The sequence below is a fragment of the Adelges cooleyi genome, unplaced genomic scaffold, assembly GCF_023614345.1.
Source record: "Adelges cooleyi isolate 19-005CV unplaced genomic scaffold, UGA_ACOO_1.1 ACOO_flye_CR_arks_rails_tigmint_CR_PRNA_108, whole genome shotgun sequence".
NCBI classification, from domain to species: Eukaryota; Metazoa; Arthropoda; class Insecta; order Hemiptera; family Adelgidae; genus Adelges; species Adelges cooleyi.
Window position 1 is genome coordinate 9,643,158 of NW_026095761.1, and position 19,456 is coordinate 9,662,613.

The 19,456-nt window shown below is 31.6% G+C and overlaps 1 protein-coding gene across 2 annotated transcripts in view; it reads left to right on the forward strand.

Annotated features, from left to right (window-relative positions):
* LOC126847402 (glutamate receptor ionotropic, NMDA 2B) overlaps positions 1–19,456 on the forward strand; it is a 207,444-nt gene that overhangs the window by 181,446 nt on the left and 6,542 nt on the right. For both annotated transcript variants that reach the window (XM_050587597.1, XM_050587598.1), the window contains 7 exons: positions 1,623–1,801; positions 6,293–6,480; positions 10,092–10,318; positions 14,468–14,651; positions 16,874–17,015; positions 17,895–18,124; positions 19,088–19,235. In XM_050587597.1, coding sequence (XP_050443554.1) covers positions 1,623–1,801; positions 6,293–6,480; positions 10,092–10,318; positions 14,468–14,651; positions 16,874–17,015; positions 17,895–18,124; positions 19,088–19,235 — 1,298 coding nt within the window. The remainder of the gene's footprint in view (positions 1–1,622; positions 1,802–6,292; positions 6,481–10,091; positions 10,319–14,467; positions 14,652–16,873; positions 17,016–17,894; positions 18,125–19,087; positions 19,236–19,456) is intronic.

Here is a 19,456-nt window from a genome sequence, read left to right on the forward strand (position 1 = left end):
TTAATTATAACTTTGGAGCGCTTTGAGATAAAACTTTTTAATTTAATTAAAACATCAGAAATTACATAAATTAAGTATTCCATGTGGGGAATTGCGAACGCTTCGAATACAGTTTTACCAATAGGGCAGCTCGTCTAACGCAGTGATTTAGGGTGTATTTAGGTCAACAAAATCGGTCAATAATAACCATTCATATTATACTGTAAGAACAAAGGTAAAAAACAATCAACCAATAGCAATTACTTCACACTCCTGGCTTGTTCCAACGTCTGACTCATTTTAAGCCCAAGATAATCACAGCTTCCGTGAAAATTCTCACTCTCCTGGAATTAGGCTTATGGATCTATCGAGTAAACTAAAAACAAAACCCTTTCTACGGAGAACTATTTTTTATTTTGATCGTTGAAGTGATTAGAGTAAACAAATAGAGTAAAACGTTTAAGCAAATCAATTACCTAAATGGGTAAAAAAAAAGTATTTAATAAATATTTTGGTATAAGCGGGTAAATAATCAAGTAAAAGAGTACAATATACATATATTGAACGTGTAAAAGATTAAACAAATCGAGATAACGGATAAATAAAACCGTTAATAAATGGGTAAATATATCGAGTAAACGAGTAAAGAAATCGATAAAAGTATAAAAATAAATTAATCATAAGACAATGTTAAACTGGAAAATATTTGTCCCTATGCCCGGCTATAAAACTATTAATGTTCAAATATTCTTTTCTCGAATAATTTTTTCATCAACGGTTTATTCCCGTTTTTCTTCATTGGCAAGATAAATTGCAATATAGTATAAGTAATAATTGCATTATAGCCCATATTAATATCACTATTAGTTCGAGTAGATTAAAAACCGATTTAAGTTTTTTAGAAATCCTGCAAATAGCACAACTTACGTTAAATAAAACGATTTATTTTTATTTTTATTAATGATTGAAAATTCTTAACTGGCCGTGTATGGAAACCGTTAGTCATCGATCCGACTGACAATTTATAATGACTGTCATTCAAGATTGATCATGTATGGTTGGCTCAATTGAGCTTCTAAGGTCCTGGGTAATAATACTATTATACAATTTTTACCACCGTAATTGGACTGCCCTCGGATTTTGCACGTTATGTATCTTATCTTGTTTGTTAGTTGTAGCAAAACAAAACAAGAGAATTCCCGTAAAATATTTTATACCTATGTCACTTTCAACGCAATTTAAAGTAAGACATTCATGTTATCGGAAAACAATTACAACTTGAAGTTTTTCTTTTTAGAAAATATTGATAATTGATAATTGAAATTCAATAAAATAACGCGACATTTTTTCCAGTCCTTAAGTAATTGGCCGAGTACTGAATTTAATCCTTTCCTATGTGTTTTTTGTAGAATAACCAAAATACAATACAATAGTTAAGAGAAAACAGAATCTTGTTAAACAATCCAATTTAATATTGCCCGGTATTCGTGCTACAGACGAGCACGGCGAATGAATGTTAATCAGACGGGTTTAATTAACGGCGAATTCAACCGAGCAAGAATATTATATTAATGTCTTATTTGTAATATAATTATTGTCTATGGGCGTCACTAATCATTGCTCGTTGTTTGTGTGTGTTGCAGCTATACTGGACTCGCTGTGCAAGGATTTCCTTACCATGAACGTGTCGGCGATTCTGTACTTGATGAATTACGAAAAATACGGAAGGAGCACGGCGTCGGCTCAATACTTCTTGCAGCTGGCCGGCTATCTGGGAATACCGGTGATAGCTTGGAACGCCGACAATTCAGGACTGGAACGGGTAATTACATTAGGACGTACACAATAAGCAGACCGAACCCCCGCGTTTTGAATAGTATAGTAATTTACAGTACAAAAATTTAAAAAACCAGAAAGGAGAGAGAGAGAGAAAAATGTACATGCGTCGAGTACCCGCGAATAAACTTCATTTAGAGTTTTGTAAAACTGGTGGAACTGGTGGTAAAACTGGTAGGCCTTTCAGGAGACATTCTTACTTATTTTCATTTCCGGTGGCTAACGTTTATCGTACACGCGCGTCTTGTACCATATCCATTGAAAAACAACCATTTGGCGGGCATCTTCATCGAATCCGGGAACAAAAAAAATCTGCAATCTGTGTAACATGTCGATATCTTATTAAATGAAAACAATATATCATAATATCCAGAAAAAACTTAAGTACTAGTTATTGTGGTTATAATATTATATAGCGAAAAGATATGATGTCGCCCTAATCCAATATAGCGTTATAATATTTCCCAGTATTTAAAAAATACCGAAAAAACATGTTTCACCCCTAAATAGTTACACCATTAGACCGTCATAAATGGGTTCAAATATTTACTTTTATTTTAAAAACTATTATTTAAAAACTTCTAAAGCGGCGTAGCTGTAGCTGTAGTAAGTACTAAGTAAATAAGTAGCTGTCGGGTAGAATTTCTTATCTAAAGAGTTACTCTACGAAGAAATCAGCTCAACGATTTAAGGATATTGTGGGTCCACAAAATATATATATTTATATATATAAATAAAAACATAATATTGTATAAAAACAATACCTTCTCAGCTAAAAGGCACATGTTTGAAATAACTAGAGTGAAAGACAACTGAAAAAGAAACATTTTTAGCAATAATATATTGTCAATATTATTCGAACAACTAAACAAATACAATATTGATTATTACAATACCATTAACATAGTATAATAACATGAACCTAGACCATAATGATTTGTACAAATAAACTTTCTATGATTTCACAAATACAGGTACTTTCCTTAACATTTTATATAATTACTAGCTTATAATATTAATTATATTTTAACAGGACATGGACCTGTATAACTTAAAAAATGATTCTACTCGTGGTCTCTCCCAGTATTCTGTTTTAATAGCTTTCGTCCATTATCGTATAATGTGATTAGGACATTCGATAGAGTGGTTAGTAAGTCCTTTCTGAACATAATGGCTCAATATAATAAAACAAAAGTGGGTGTATATTATGTATGTTGGTGGTAATCTATTACGAATATTCATATTTTTTTACCATATTCGTTCGAAATCGATTTCATTTTAGACCGAGCAAGGTGGTATGAAACGTGCGGTACGGTTAGGTTAGGATGCTGAGAATCCCGTTTGGAATTTTCGAATTAAACCTCTGCAAACGTTGGTAGTCTCGGAATTAATAACTATACCTACGTCCCGAGGCCCGTCTTAATGTACACGGATCACATTTTCCATCGAAAACGGAGTTGTCTTAGCAAGTGTGGATTACAACGTGATTATCAAAACCGTGTACTGGTGGGAACATTGAGTTTAATCGTGTTAAGCGTGTACCATATTAATACATTGCGATCAAGTACACACGTGACAAAACAAAAATGGAAATAACGGTGTGTTTATTAAAACATCAAACATTTTCTCCGTTTCTCGGAAATACATTGGGCTATATAATATAACATAAATCAATTTTTTTGTTTAAAAAACGGTGTTATTTTTCGTCACATTTAATAAGCACAAATGCATAAATCTTTATTATAATGTATATTTATGTAACGCCAATTTCGAAATAATTGAATACGAGTACACTAGCCGTTTTCTTCTAGAAGAAAGCGTTTAAAACCTTATTATTATTGTTGTTATTTTATAAGTCGAAGAGTTAAACCAATATGGATGAAAATGAAAATCATCCAACCCAACTTTTGGTAATCGCCATAAATGTTTAATACCATTTTAAAAGATATAACTTTTTCGGTTAATTTTACCCAGTCTGTCAAATAACCTAACTATTATATAACAGATCAATGACTATGTTATAAAAAAAGTGTTTGTATTTAGCCTTTATAAAATGTCAGCCAACTTGTAACTTTTCAGTCAAAAACTTTTAATAACAATAATAATAATAATTCACGAAAGATATCGCAAAAAAAAAGTATTAAAAGATTTGATCAAAGCTTTAATAACTCAAAGTCAAAATATATTTTCTATCTTTTAATCATCGAATTCGGTGTTATATTTAAACCGATCGAGCAATCGTACATCAGTTAATTTCTGTACTTCGGAATTTATTAGATTACTTTTATCCATCAAAACAAAATTTATTTTTTGAAAATACGGTCAAAGAGTTAAAGTTTAGTAGAATTTTAAGATTTTCCTACTTTCTTTTAAAGAATTATTGTATTATTTATAAATTATTTTACGAACAATAATTTCCACTCTTTTTTAGTAAAACTATGATCTTGTTGTACTAAAAAATTGTTTTTGAAAACTACTACATAAACCTTGTACATCATAATAAGGCGATAAAAATCAAGCACAGTAAAAAACTAACAAACAATTTTAAAGTTAACTATCAAACAAATTTTTGCATCTAAGCTAAAAAAATCGTTATAACCATTACAACCTGTGTTGTACATTATTCAGTTAATTTAAACAAAGCGACAATTACTAAAACTATCTTTTATTTATCATTTATTTTTCACTTATTTAAGACAAAATCGCTTTTTATTCATTTTATCAACACAATTTACAACTCCAAACTAAGATTTTGATATCGTTATTTCAATATAAATTGACGTTTTTTATGCAGTTTTACGGTCCAATCATTTTTGTTTACATTATTTTAATCAGCTAATGTTAAAAACGCGCATCACTCAAACGTGTAATTAATCTAGTATCATGTACATAGAGAAATGCTCCGGTATGTTGAAAATAATAATAATAATAGACTATTAACGGTTTCGAAAATTTACACCGCTTAGCAAACCATCTCCTGAATAATATCGCCCTTTAATTTGAATCGTGATGAAGCGTATAAAATACCGTAGCGTTTGTGCATAATAAGTAATCACGGAACAGACAACAAGTGCTTTAATGAAGTTTAACATTTCCACTATCTACTTTATCATGAATAGTTGTAAAATTTACTTTGTGAATTATTAATATCCATCACAAAAAAAATAAACACAAGTGAAATTGAGTAAACAAGAAACAATGTATTTTATACGATACATTATGATACAATTTAGTTATACAAGGCAGTAATAAAAGTTTTATCGTTTTTCTTTTAAAAAACATTTTTATTTATGTTATTTTACAATGTTATAAAAATTACCAAATATTTACCATTTATAGTATTTTCCAGATAGCACTATCAACTTTTGAAACTTAATGGGAAAATTAAATTAAGTTTTGAAGTTAAGAATAATTTTTTCTGAAATTGTTGACTGGGCGATAATCAGTTTTAGAAAATGGCATTAAAAGTTAAAAGTTTAAAATTTAAGACGGGGTGTCGAGTGTCGTTGAGTAATGATAATATACCGATATTGTTTGGGCATTTTATGAGGAGAGAGGAATCGGAAGCAGCAAGAAAGGTAAAGACAATGAAGTAGGAGGTAAGAGGAAGATCGAAAAACTGCTGACAAAAATCGATTTTTGATCTGATTGTAATTTTAGTGAATTTATCTTTTTCGTTTGATACAAAATAAACAGAAAAGCTCATAATCTATGAACGCAGTTGTATTCACAGTGTATTGTAACCAATGCACCTATTATAATAACGGCGTGTTCATTTGATTTTTTTCTATTAACACAGTAAAGAGAGACTTTTGTCAAATGCGATTTAATTAAAATTTAATTAAAATTACGGCGTAGGATACTCATTGTATACTGCGTCAAATACTAAGTGATATGGGTATTTCCCCGTATTATATATATATATTATAATTGATACGCATGTGCATCTGACAGTTAATAATAGTATAAACTGCTTGCAGCAATTATAGTGTTTTCATTTTATGTATTGTTTCAAACTGTCACTGGCCGATACGATTTCCCCTTGATTCAGACTCTAGTCTTTATTAATTATATGCACACAAACGTTTACCACCAAATCACCTGAATCACAATAGTATAATGATTATTACTACAGTTAGTAGTATCAACATTATTTATTTGTATAATTATGAAAAAATGTTTTATTTTATTATTATCATTAATCGTGTTCACGAGTATAAACTATTAGCAAATTATACACAATATGAAAGAAAGTGTTAAATGAAAATTCTCGCTAAAAATTACTGTCGATGAGAGAGAATTTTAAGTGATTTACATCCGGTTATTGCAATTCCTAGAGGACCCGTCTCCTCTATGTCGCGACTAAAAATGTATGTTAAATACAAATTAATAAAACTCGGATTAAGGCGAAAATAAAATGTTACGTAGTACGCTAATAAAAATGGAAACGGATAGTAATGTTGCTTTGTGATTTCAGAGAGCCTCGAGATCAAGTCTGCAGCTCCAGCTGGCCCCATCGTTGGAACATCAAACGGCAGCCATGTTGAGTATATTGGAGAGATATAAGTGGCACCAGTTCTCTGTTGTGACGTCTCAAATTGCGGGACACGACGATTTCATTCAGGCAGTCAGAGAACGAGTGGCCGACATGCAAGACAGATTCAAGTGAGTTCACACAAACAGCTCTTTACACCGCGTGAAAACCACAAAAAAAATCATAATAGTGTTTTTTTTTAATAATATTTTCGTGTAAATAGATAAATAATAACACTTGTTGAGTTACCAACATTTTCGTAACGCTTTTCAATAAGATCAAAACCCGTCCCGTATCCTTTTATTTATCCAATAATAATATAACACGAGTACTCTAAAATTCGAATTTTCTTAGTAAATGCTTTAAGCAATTGCTTTAAAATTGTCAACAAGTACAAAATAGAATGTCATATGTGCGTTCAAAATCACATGTAATTTGTATCAAAACGAGCATCGCATAGCTAGTTTTGGAAATACTATAAAATGCATCGAAATCCCATCCCTAAACACTATTTATAAATGTTTCCCTCGAAGAGTTGAAAATTTCTTCCACTCTTTTCATCTCTTTTTGTATTATTCTTATTTTCTTCAACTTCGTCTCGGTCACGATACTACCAAAATTCTCTGTTTCCTCACAGTGTAATTGATTAGCTCTCATTTAGCATCATCAAAACCCTATTAAATTTCTAGCACGCGAACATTATATCGTAGTCTTGCTTCCGGCAACTACCACGCTTCTTCTGTCCATACAGATTCATCGCGATTTTGTCAGAAAACTAACCATTGTATTTATCGTTGGGTCGGTGAATTGCTGACAAGGCCAAGGGCCACCAACCATACTATGTGTTTTTATTTTACCACACCTAGAAACTCTAAGGGGAGCTAATTTATATAATTTAATGTAATATTAACTGTACAGAAGCCTCGAGAACCTAAACGATAAAGCTTCTTTCTTTGTATGAGGAGCACGCACAAAACAGCCATAAAACTTATTATTGTATAAATCCAAAATGATCTCCTTTTTCAAAACACATTCCCACATCAATGTCTCCGAATAAATCATAATATTATCTTTATACTTTGATGCTCGAGACGTCAAAACCATCATATTTTATAAAGGTACCTGAAAAAACCCGATAATTTTTTTTTTGACAATAATAGCTCACACCTTGAATGGGTTTTCGTAAACTTACTAAATCATAAAGAAGTTTTATTATTAATGCATTTTTCGTGGGAGAAAACTGCCACAGTAAATTAATTATGTACCTCATACCTAGAAACGTAATAGGCGATAGAATTTAAACGTGATAGACGACCGGTTACTATATTATTTTGTATACCACTCAATGATTCTTGAAACAATTATTTTAACTTCCATGAGGAGCATTTCTTACAACAAAGCGTTTTTTTTGTGTCTGAACCCAAGATAACTATTGTAAGCTGCTGAGCCGATGTCTTCGTGTAGCAAAATATACTATTTTCCAAAAAATAGTTTCCGTATGTTGTTATTTACGATGTATGGGAAATAAATGCAACGAATTATACCACATGATTTACCCTAATTGTATTTTCCGTGTAATTAGATACAAAATATGTTTTATGTGATGATCACAATGTTGAATTATTCTAAAATATGTTATACATTTTTGTTGAAATCCTAAAATCGAATATTTCATAATAATGACGATACATAGTTTATAATAATATTCACCGTATTAAAAAGATTTGATAATAGTATTATTATATTATACAGACGACGAAAACTCAAAATTACAAATAAAAATAAAATAAATTACGGTTCAACAAAGACCCTTACCTCTGTAATGGCGAAAGGGATGTAGGTATGTAAAATGTAGTTTTGGGTATAAAAGAAAAATACAGTTATGCCGAGGATTATTTTTTAGGGTAAAAAAAAAAACAACGACATTGTAACTTTTCCAATTAATAATGATGAAAGTATAGTGTTTTTTTTTTCAATACCATTATCAATAACAGCTGTGCGTTCTACCGTATATCTGTTTAAAATTATATAATAACGATTTTTTTTTAAGGAGCCGAAATTGTTTTATAAAAATTAAAATATAAGTTAACAAGTACTTTAGCGATCTATTCTAATTGAATATGAAAACGACATAAGTCGTACAACTTAAATTATACAATAACCATTAATAACTAACTCTAGAAACTAAACTTATTTTGCACTTGGAATGGTGGAATGGTATATTAAAAATAGGTATTGTTCTCATAGTTCATAGTTTAAAATTTCATTGAACTATATAAATCTTATTTCACTCGAGTTGTCAGCCCTCCTTTTTCACGTGTTAATATAAAAATTCTGAATTTGAAAACTTATAAAGTAAGTTTAAAAACTAAATATTGTAAATTTTGTTTTGAATGGTCTTTATTTGTATACGTTAGTAGAGATGTTCAAAAAACAAAATCCCCATCCGAACAATTCGAAAAAAAAATCTATTTTTAATAGCTTTTTTTCTGTAGATTTAGAGCCTGGAGTTCTGAAATAAATAAATTCTGAACTCGAGTAGATTGATTAATAGTCTCTTGAAACGTACAGACTTAATTTCCAATTCAAATCGTGCTTTTTACATAGGTCGGTACTTTTATATTTGCATTGCATCGAAATTCATCCAATTCTTTTGGGAGAGATAAAAATATCACACACATGCAAACAAAATCTTCAAAAGAATAGTGCCAAGTTTTAGTTAAAGATTAAGTCGAACAAAACTTTCATGATAAGCTAAAAAGCTAAAAAAAAATCCAACGCAGTCAAATGGAACAAAAATTTGGGGGAGGGGCGGAATGTATAAATTGTTATGACTGAAAGTAATGAAATAATTTTCAAAATATTTAATAAGACTGTAATGCGTTTCCGAAATATCAACCGAAATTCCTCTTATACTTTGTTATTGGTTTTTTGGGTTCTTCGATGAAAAATAAGTTTTACTATAACTGTGAAAAAGACATTTTGCTTATTATTAGTACACGTTTGCCTTGCAGAATTCAAACTTTAAAAGTTTAAAAGCTTAAATATTTAGCTTTAAAAGAAACTACTGTTTTATTCCTTTTGTTCTATATCTATGTCTGACTTACGTGTCTGTTACTTCTTATTACTCTGATACTTCTTTGCCTTCGTCCCCACTATTTGGGGTTGGCCACCCTCATCCTAAAACTCCTTTCGTCACGATCTCTCACATCATATTCGCATACATGTCATTTTCAATCACATTTAACCACGTGGTTTTTTGTCCTCTCCTCCCCCCTCTTTCTCCTACGTTTATTTTCATTACCATTCTTACTGCTTCCCATTCCTTTTTCTTCATAAAATGTCCAAACCATCTCAGTCTATATTATTAACACAAGGTTTCATACCCTCGTAAAAATCACCGTTATTTTGTACCTCTTGTCCTCTTCCTCCAAATTCCAACTCTATATATGCTGATTTACTTCTACTAATCCTTAGTCGTTGTCTATCGAGTGTTATTCTCAACTCCTCAAGTCTATTGTTACCTTCTTCCGGATTTTCTACTACCAAAACTATATTGTTTACAAACATCATATAGCACTGTATCTCCTTTATGACCTATACATTATTAATACTGTGCTGGTTTTATCATATTTCAGGAACCCATAAGACTACGTATCCGGGTGGTTTTCTATTAATTATGTACACTTAAAAACAACATTATAGCGAGCTTACGCCTCATCCAGGAATTTTTGGCACACAGGTTTACCATATTAAATTCGGTGTTGGTCACTAAGAATCAGGATCTGATGGAACTGGTCAATTCGGAATCGCGAGTCATGCTGCTTTACTGTACCAGAGAAGAAGCGCTCAGGATACTCACGGCGGCCAGACATTACAAAATCACAGGAGAAAATTACGTTTGGGTGGTCACTCAAAGCGTCATGGAAAATCTTCAAGCACCGCAACTGTTTCCCGTCGGCATGTTAGGTGAGCATATTGTGCATTATTGTTTAATTAAAGTTGTAACCATTACAATCTCTTAAGAAAATTGTTTTTTAAAACTTCGTTATGAGCACCCAAATTGGCACTTACAAAATTTTTTTTAAAAAAAAACCTCCATCCACCTCCTAAAGAGCAAAAAAAAGTTGTCCTCTTATATTATAAAATATGGGCGTTTGTGCCCGCGTCGAGTATATTTTTCTAAGACTACAAAAACCTTTACCACATAATGATGTTTAATTAAATTGAAACATTTTAACTGTATACACTTTAAAAAAACAAAAAATTTAAAAAAAAAGAACATATTTAACGATTATTATAGTTTGGTTTTTCATATTGAAAAATGAATACAGCGTTATAATATTTTTTTGCCACATGGCCAGCGACGAGTAGACAATAAAATAAGATGCACATATGAGTTAGGTATTACTATAAGGTAATACAATTCATATTTCATATATAAAATAGTCGTAACTCGACCTACATTTTCATTGCACTCAGCTAATTTGTATGTCAAACCAGAAAAATAAGTAAAATTGGCAGATTTCACTATTTACAATGTTTAGACTAACAACATCACATCACGGGGGGATTAATAAAAATCTATCAGGTTCTTAGGATTTATTCGTTAGGGTAGGATTGTATTTTTAAACGCACTTAGTCAAACTGAAGCCGACTGCAAACAGTTCCTGCAACGAGCGCTTCCAAGTCACAATACAGAAAATCATTAATATTTGTAATAATATTTATATGACCTTTTTGGATTCAGATCCTAAACGATATAGAATTATGTAGGGTATATCAACGTTTATCCATAGTACTTAATCTAAAGAATATTTTTTATAACTTTGGAACTCATTCGTCTATTTTTAAAAAAAAATATATTAATTTTAACTTAAAAAATATGTACATTTTTTGCTTATTTAAGTACCTTTCAGTACAATTTCTCATTTATGAACTAACTACATAAAACTATATTAGTTCATCAATTTAAAAGATATCGTCGTTCCTAATACAAAATAAATAAACAAAAACAAATCATTGTTAAAATAATATCTTCCAGCTACGTGTGTTGAAGTAAACAAGCACTTTGTAACATAAAACATATGAGCAGTTTAGTTTGTTTGATATACACCCCCGTACTTATATAAACCGACAACACTAAACTTCTGTTATTTGTTTCTGTGTATTATAATATAATCTTGATCAAAGTCGTCTCGTACTCGGGACTTGCTTTGATCACACCCGAACCACGAAGGTACCAAAAGTAAAACGTTATTTGCTTCATTTTCGAACCTTAAACGTTCTTTATTGACGATAAAGTAAAATCTAATATTACAAATTTTAATCAATTTACTAATTTATTTTTAAAAAAACGAGCGTCTTTCTTGAACGGACGACTTGAAAGAACATTTTTCGAACTACACAAAAATTAAAAAACTTTTCAAACATTTCAACTTGTACGGTAATAATAATAAGAGTTTTTTGTTATCACGAACTTAAAAATAGTACAAACTTTTATTTTAACATAAAATAACATATCGCGTAAATCATTAGAATAAATTTAAACAAGTCAGTGGGTCTTTAAATATTTATATAACTGAAAGTAATAAAAACTCTTTCAAGAAAACCCTTTGATACTGATCTAAAAATACCGAATATCAGCTAAAAATACTATAAACGTGATAGTGTCAATTAGTCCAAAAACTACCCAAAAAGAGAAAACCCATCATTTTAAGAGGAAAAGGTTATATGATTTTTTTTTTACTTTTTACTTTACCGAATATGTTTTTTATTTTAAAACTTTTGCCAAAAGGATTTCCCGTTTTTTAAAGAAATAGATAAAACTGATGGTAAAAATTTGGCCATATTTTGTAGTTATTTATCAGTGACTTCTGATCCATAGAATATCTGCGATATTAGAAGAAATCGGTCCAGTGGTTAAACAATTGCAATTGTATTGATAATTTTCTATCAAAGACGTTAGCCAGGCTTATTCGTAGCAGGAAATAAGTCGATAGAAATCCCAGACATAAATATTTTTTATTTAAAAAAAAAATTAGTGCTGTATCCTTAATGAATTCCATATCTCATAGCAAATTTAATGAATAATTAAATCATTTTTTGGACGTTGCATTGTCACTTCAAGTTTTTAAATATTTTTATTTTTTTAACCCCCTCCTAAATAAATCATTTTTATATCAACTATTTAAATTAAGAATATTTCCTTGTCTTACGTTTAATTGATCACTCTGCATATATGGTTCGTATGTACCCAAAATCAATTTCTAATATACTAAATTAAAACATATAGAACAACACTAGCATTTTACGATACATTCCACTATAGTTTACTAACACTAAAACCATTGTTTTCTCCTTGTTTAATACACAAGTAATATTAATTTGAAACGGCGTGTGGACTCGAGAACAAGTAAAAGTTTCTAACTAATTAGAAGAAACTTGGGCTTATGTGTTTCAAGGGGATATCTTAACATGCCCGAAATGTTTGAGGTAATTAAAAACAACGGTTAAACTAAAATAATTGCAAAATAGATCATTACCCGGTATTTTCGAAAGTTTTCGGTTTTGTACAGTTGTATTTTAGTTGAAAAAATAGACTTTGCCTAATGTTATCCCGTTAGTTGCAGCTACTAATATTCTGGACATCATTATGATTGAAAAATATTTTACTCATGATGCTAAAATTATTTCTAATCGTATATTATATTGTCTTTGTTATAACATATAGTCACGGTTGCTGTAGACATTGTCATCCGATTTCATTATCTTGCGTTGTCTTGTCATTACTTAATAATAGTATATATATATTGATATAACAAGCAAGGGATTTTCTTAGACAATTCCCCTGGGACGTCTCTACGGGATACTCGGAAAGCTAACAACACGCACATACACATATTAAATTATAGTAGTCTTAAAAATAAAAGTATTGGGAGAAAAACTCTAGTAGAAAAACTTTTGTATTCGTTGGTGGCTTTCGCTTAAAACGAACCAAAAAAAATATTACTAAAAAATATTAACTGTTATAAATTATTACATGAAACTTCGAAACAATTTGTTACTTGACTTGCAAGATTTTGCTAGTTTTTATCAAATTTGATATAAATCAACAACCCCTGTATGTGTGTTTGGGAAACAATTATGTTAAAGCATCGCAATAAGGTTTCAAATGAATAAAAACAATGTCTCTAATTTATTGAGTGGTTTTTTTAATCCTTTATACCCCTTTTATGTATACAAGAAGTTTGGCATAACTGCAGTTATGATCTCAAACGATTTTCCCGATTTCATTTTTTCCATAAATATATCTATTCCGATGTTAAAAACGATGACTTAGTCTGACAAACTTTAAAATTATTTGCAAAATCGTTGTTTACTGTTTTCAAAAAAAAAAAAAAACTAAACGTAAAATTAAACTTTTTATTTTTTAAATAATAATCACTATGGAAAATGTATAATATCATAAGCCATAAATAATTAATTTTATATCTATAAGCAAAAACTTGATTTTAATATATTTTACTAAGTACAATAACTTTGTTAAAATGTATTATTATTTTTGTATACACCCCGAGGTTTTGGTGAAGAAAAAATGTCACTGAATATTTTTACTTGTAAAATTACTTTATTTATAATCGAGTACAAAATATTAAGAAGTTTGTTATGTGACGTTTGACATTTAAAAATGTATACAATTATCACGTGTACAAGTATTTTTGGGAGAAATGATAATAAATATTATTTATAATATATCAGAGACAAATTTTGGGTCAGAGAAACAAGGGATTCAAATAAAACTCTCATAAAACTAGATTTTTTTCACATTTTGCAAAGAGCCAACACAAAGTCAAAAAAAAAACGACCATTCTAATGTTCAAAACTATTTAAGCATACAAGACGAGGTTAACTATGACCCAGGAAATATCACATAGGACTATTACTCTTTTTCATAATTTTATAAGTATAGTCAGCCCAAATTTGACATATTTTTTAACAATATAACCCTTCATGTTACCCTTCACAGTGTCCTTCCTTGATGAGTGTATTATCCTTAATAAATCACGCTTTACATATACATTTTTAGCTTATAATAGACATTTTAAACAATTACAGGCGTACACTTTGATACTAGTAGTGAAAGTTTGGTGAAGGAAATCAATACTGCCATTCGAGTGTTCGCTTACGGGGTAGAAGATTTCGTTAGCGATCCGGACAACATAAACGAAACGTTGTCAACACAACTGTCCTGCGAAGGAGACGGCGAGTCTCGTTGGATCACTGGTGACAAATTTTACAAGTGAGTATTTGCTGGCCGGTGGTTTTTGATACTATATTATGATAAACAAATTTAGTCGATCGAATGAATAAGTTGCGGAGCTGAGAATGTGTTGTTTTTAAAATTATGTGTTTTTTGGACCCAAGATATCTTTTATATCACTATAACCTTCAAACAATCGAAGACATCCAAAAAATGTATATATTTTGCAACTTAAAAATTACGGCGTTCTGAAACTTTTTTTTAAAATTGTCAAATTAGTTCCAAAATTAATACATAAAATGGAATATCCTTAAAACATAGTACTATTGATAAACATTGACAACCTCCCCAAAACAAATATCGAAAACCCTTTCCTTAAAAAGGGTGTAAACTTTTTTTCGCTTATTAATGTGTAGTTTTCAGGCTTAGACATGAAAATTAGACTGAAGGTAGATCTAAAGTGAATCTATAACGTGTACAATTTTCTCAAAAACCTGTACTTTATTGGGCCAAAAAATTAAAAAGTATACATTTCCTGTAAAATCCGTACTAAAACTTTTTTAACTTTTAATGAAACCCCCAAAAAAGAGAAAATTACACTTTTACCGTAGTCAATTTCTAGGTTGCTATGCGAGAGTGAATCGACTGTCTACAGGTATCTTTATGTTGCTAATTAAGATGTATGGGAAACAAAGGCAACCAATTACCTTAAAGTGGTTTTATCGCTCTCAGTTAAAATAAATCCCGTATACTGTGATCTGTACTTTAATAAAAAGTTTAAATTGGCTATTATCCCTAACTAATTAAATTAAAGGAATACTAAACAAACAAGCGTTTTGTAATACAAAAAAAATGCATAGTTTAGATCGTTTGGTATACAACCTCATACTTAGTATGAACCGACAATACTAAACTATTTTTTAATAAATTATTCGTTTTTGTATAATAATATAATATAATCATGTTCGAATAGTCGTCTCGTACTCGGGACTTCGATTCCACCCAAACTGCCTAAGTACTGTTATTGTTCCCCGAAAATCATAAACGTGAATACTAATAACTTATATGTTAATTAATAGTAATAATTTACATCGCCGACTAACTCATTACCGCGGTGTTGTTCATATTGTATACTATGTTATTACGTCGAGAGAGGATTAAAAATAACATCGGTAAACGGACGGGCTATTAATTATTATTGTTGCAGTTTATACATAATATTGGTGTTTATAATATATTATATGCAAAATAAAACCTATAGTGGATTATTTAGACGGGGTAGCTGTCCGACGCTATCCAGATGGATTCCTGTTGATTAATCAAAATCCGTTCTCTCTCGGCGAGCCGATAAATTAAACCGAGACCGCAGCCGCGCCGTCTCGTTCTTTATCGGCGTACCTTTTTCAATTATTATTTCCCACCGTCCTCCTTAAGAAAAAATGACAAAAGTAACCATATACACCGAGCCGCCGAAAATACCCCTGAGCAGTCTTGTGTTGAAACAGTGCAAAAAATTAAGTCAAATTTGGTTCGGCCAATGATTATGTACCGCCCCCATTTGTCCGCCCCAATGTGTAACTAGGTGAACAATGTAAAGCCGACAATATGAACGTGAACCGTTCGCGGTTGCTTTCCCCGTAGATTGGCCGGGTATTGCTGGATTAAGTTCCAAATGAAATCATCGGTTTTCAAAAGCGGTAAATCTCGATCTCGGTACTAAAAATGAAAAAAACTTAATTGGATTTTGGTTAGGTAAACGAAATAAATAAATTAAATTCAATATTATGTTAAAAAAAAAAAAAATAAGGAATTCAGCGTTTGACTTTATTGACGAAATATAAATGAGTAAGAAGTCAAAGCACAGTGTTGAAAAAAGATAATATTCCAAGATTACAATTGACAAAAATCAATAATAATAATGCCACTAGACTTAACTTTAATAAAATTGTGTCATTTAATTATTTACCAGTTTAATAATGATTGTTTTATATTTAAGATTTATATTACAGGTCTTCACAAAATATTGGGTTGGTATTATTTAAGTGCTAAATTCAAACTTTTTTTTTTGGAGACTTTCACTGAACCTATACGCAGTGTCTCGTGGCTTAAAAATAAGCTTTACACCTTTAATTTACCACGTTCTCCGTTTAGCTGGGACTAGGTTTACCTTGTTTTTTTTTATTGCCGGAATTCAGTTTACTTATAAACATTAAAATGGGCTCAATTTACCGAATCCGGATTGACCCGTCTATTCGTTTCAGGTACTTGAGGAATGTGAGCGTCGAAAACGTCGAGCCAGCAAAACCCAAAATCGAATTCACCGCGGACGGTGTTTTGAAATCGGCAGAATTGAAAATCATGAATCTTAGGCCAGGTTTAGGCAACTCTCTCGTCTGGGAAGAGGTGAGTAAAACGATAATCAATCACATTTATCGTTCAGTCGTTCCATCCAAAAGGTTCCACGCTCATCTAGATTGTCACCGACAATTCGGATTTAAAAATTCCAGATTCTCACGAAAATAACGATCTAGTCCCATTTTAGGATTTTTGCAAATCCTCTTGAATCGAAAAAACAAAATGTTAAGAACAAAAATGTTGTCAATTTCATACATTGTCAAGCGATTAGGATTCAAAAATCAACCCATTCCTTAAATTTGATGTATTCAACAAAAATACTATTTTAGTAAATCATTTTTTATATTATTAAGCATTTTCGTACAACTTGCAAATAGTAAAATTGATTTTATACGGTTATCTGGATTTTCAAAGTCTTATCCCTACAGGCATGCCGTGTTGCTAAGTCGACTGATCATTAGAGAGATGTCGCTTGGGGAACACGTGTCGGCCTATAAACCGACTTCTAAACCAGAAACTTTGCACGACGCACCTGCTTCCAGATCCGTACACGTGCCCAAGATAGTATTTTACCTTTGTATTATTGCGCTTTGATAAATGCACTGTAAAACTTTCGATAAATGTACGATGTATGTGTGAGCGTGTAAATAACGCTATGCTCCTTTATGTCCATCAAAACTACAAATATTTTTTGTACACTATAACCATTGGATTATTGCTTGTCGGGTTAAACGACGAACTCCGAGGTTGTAAACTTTTTTTTCCCTCAATAGAAAATAAATAATCGCAATCTTTCATTGGGAAATCAAAAATCATCTATCAAAGGCGTCACGTTCGATGCGTTTCACGACCGTCATGATCGTCGCACCTCGTAATAGTTTTTTAACATATATATGAAAATACCTAAATATAATTATTACTTTTCAGATTGGCGTCTGGAAGTCGTGGGAACGCGAAGGGCTGTACATTAAAGACATCGTTTGGCCCGGAGACAGTCACACCCCGCCTCAAGGAGTGCCGGAAAAGTTCCACTTGAAGATAACGTTCCTAGAAGAAGCTCCATACATCACGATGGCGCCACCGGATCCAGTCACTGGCAAATGTAGCATGAACAGGGGCGTTATATGCCGAATAGCGCGCGAAGAGGATATAGAAGAGTAAGATTGGTTTATCTGGAATTAGCGTCATCGTGACAAGGGGAAGAGAAGAGAGAGTAGGAAAGAAAAAAGGATATCTATGGAAGGGATTGAGGGAGGAAGGAGAAGGGAGAGAAGAATAGAAGTCTCTCTCGTCTTCTACGCCCAAATGAATCTATGAATCTATGTAACATGGAAGGGGTCTGTGCAAAAACCAAACAAGTCCATTTTTATCAACAATTATTTGTTTATGGGAAATCGGTCATGAAAAATTATTAAATTTAAGTGTAACAAACCGTAAAAATCGGACAATTACTTACAAATATATTACCAAACGAATTATTTCCCGCCAACTGCAGTTAGTGAGACAAAGAACTTTCTTTTGACCATCCTGGCAGACAAAAAATTAAGATAACTGTTTTTACACGAACCTCTTCTGCTTTTCCGTTTATCGTAGAAAATATATTTTTTTCCGTTGCCGCGGCCGACACGAGGTTCTGGATCTTAAGCAACACTACATAATAATAATAAAACGATAGACCGATGTAATCTGACTATAAATTTCCACCGTTTCGTGCAGTTGTTATCGTCATGACAAATGATACGATAATTTATATTACAGTATAGTGTTCGTATGGAAAGTCGTTTGGCGCAAGCGATAAAAACTAAACGAACGGGAAGGGTTTCGAAACTTCTTGACTGATCGAGCGTGAAATAATATTAATGTCACTGTCCTTTTGCCAACGCGTGTAATGCTTACAACCAACGATCAGCTACGATTGTTAAACTCGATCCTTTGTAATGTACGACCTATGTGTAGTTTTGAAATTATCTAATTTTCTAAAAAAAAAAAAAATACTTTTAAAAGTACTATAAAGGTCGAAAACATATAGCAACTACATTAAATTATGAGGACAACGGTCAAGAGTAGCATTAACCGAACGCAGAACCCACCGACAATGGTATTTTAATACTGTGTTGCAGGGTAGACGTCCCAACGGCGCACCGCAACGGAAGCTATTACCAATGCTGTTCGGGATTTTGCATCGATTTGTTGGAAAAATTCGCAGAAGACTTGGGTTTCACGTACGAGCTGGTCCGAGTGGAAGATGGAAAATGGGGAACCCTTGAGGTATGATAACAATATTGGAATCTAAAAATGTTTCAGTATTGTGTGGCCGTTACGACTTTCGGACTCTCCAACCCACTCTTGTGATGCCTTTAGTATTTCACTTTGGTACGAATATGTCTTATGGCTGGGGTCAATCCGAAACTTGCGTGGAAATCTTCATATCACGATTTTACATCATCGTTACGGTGTCACGACCGATGACGTCAGCTGCTAAAAAGATA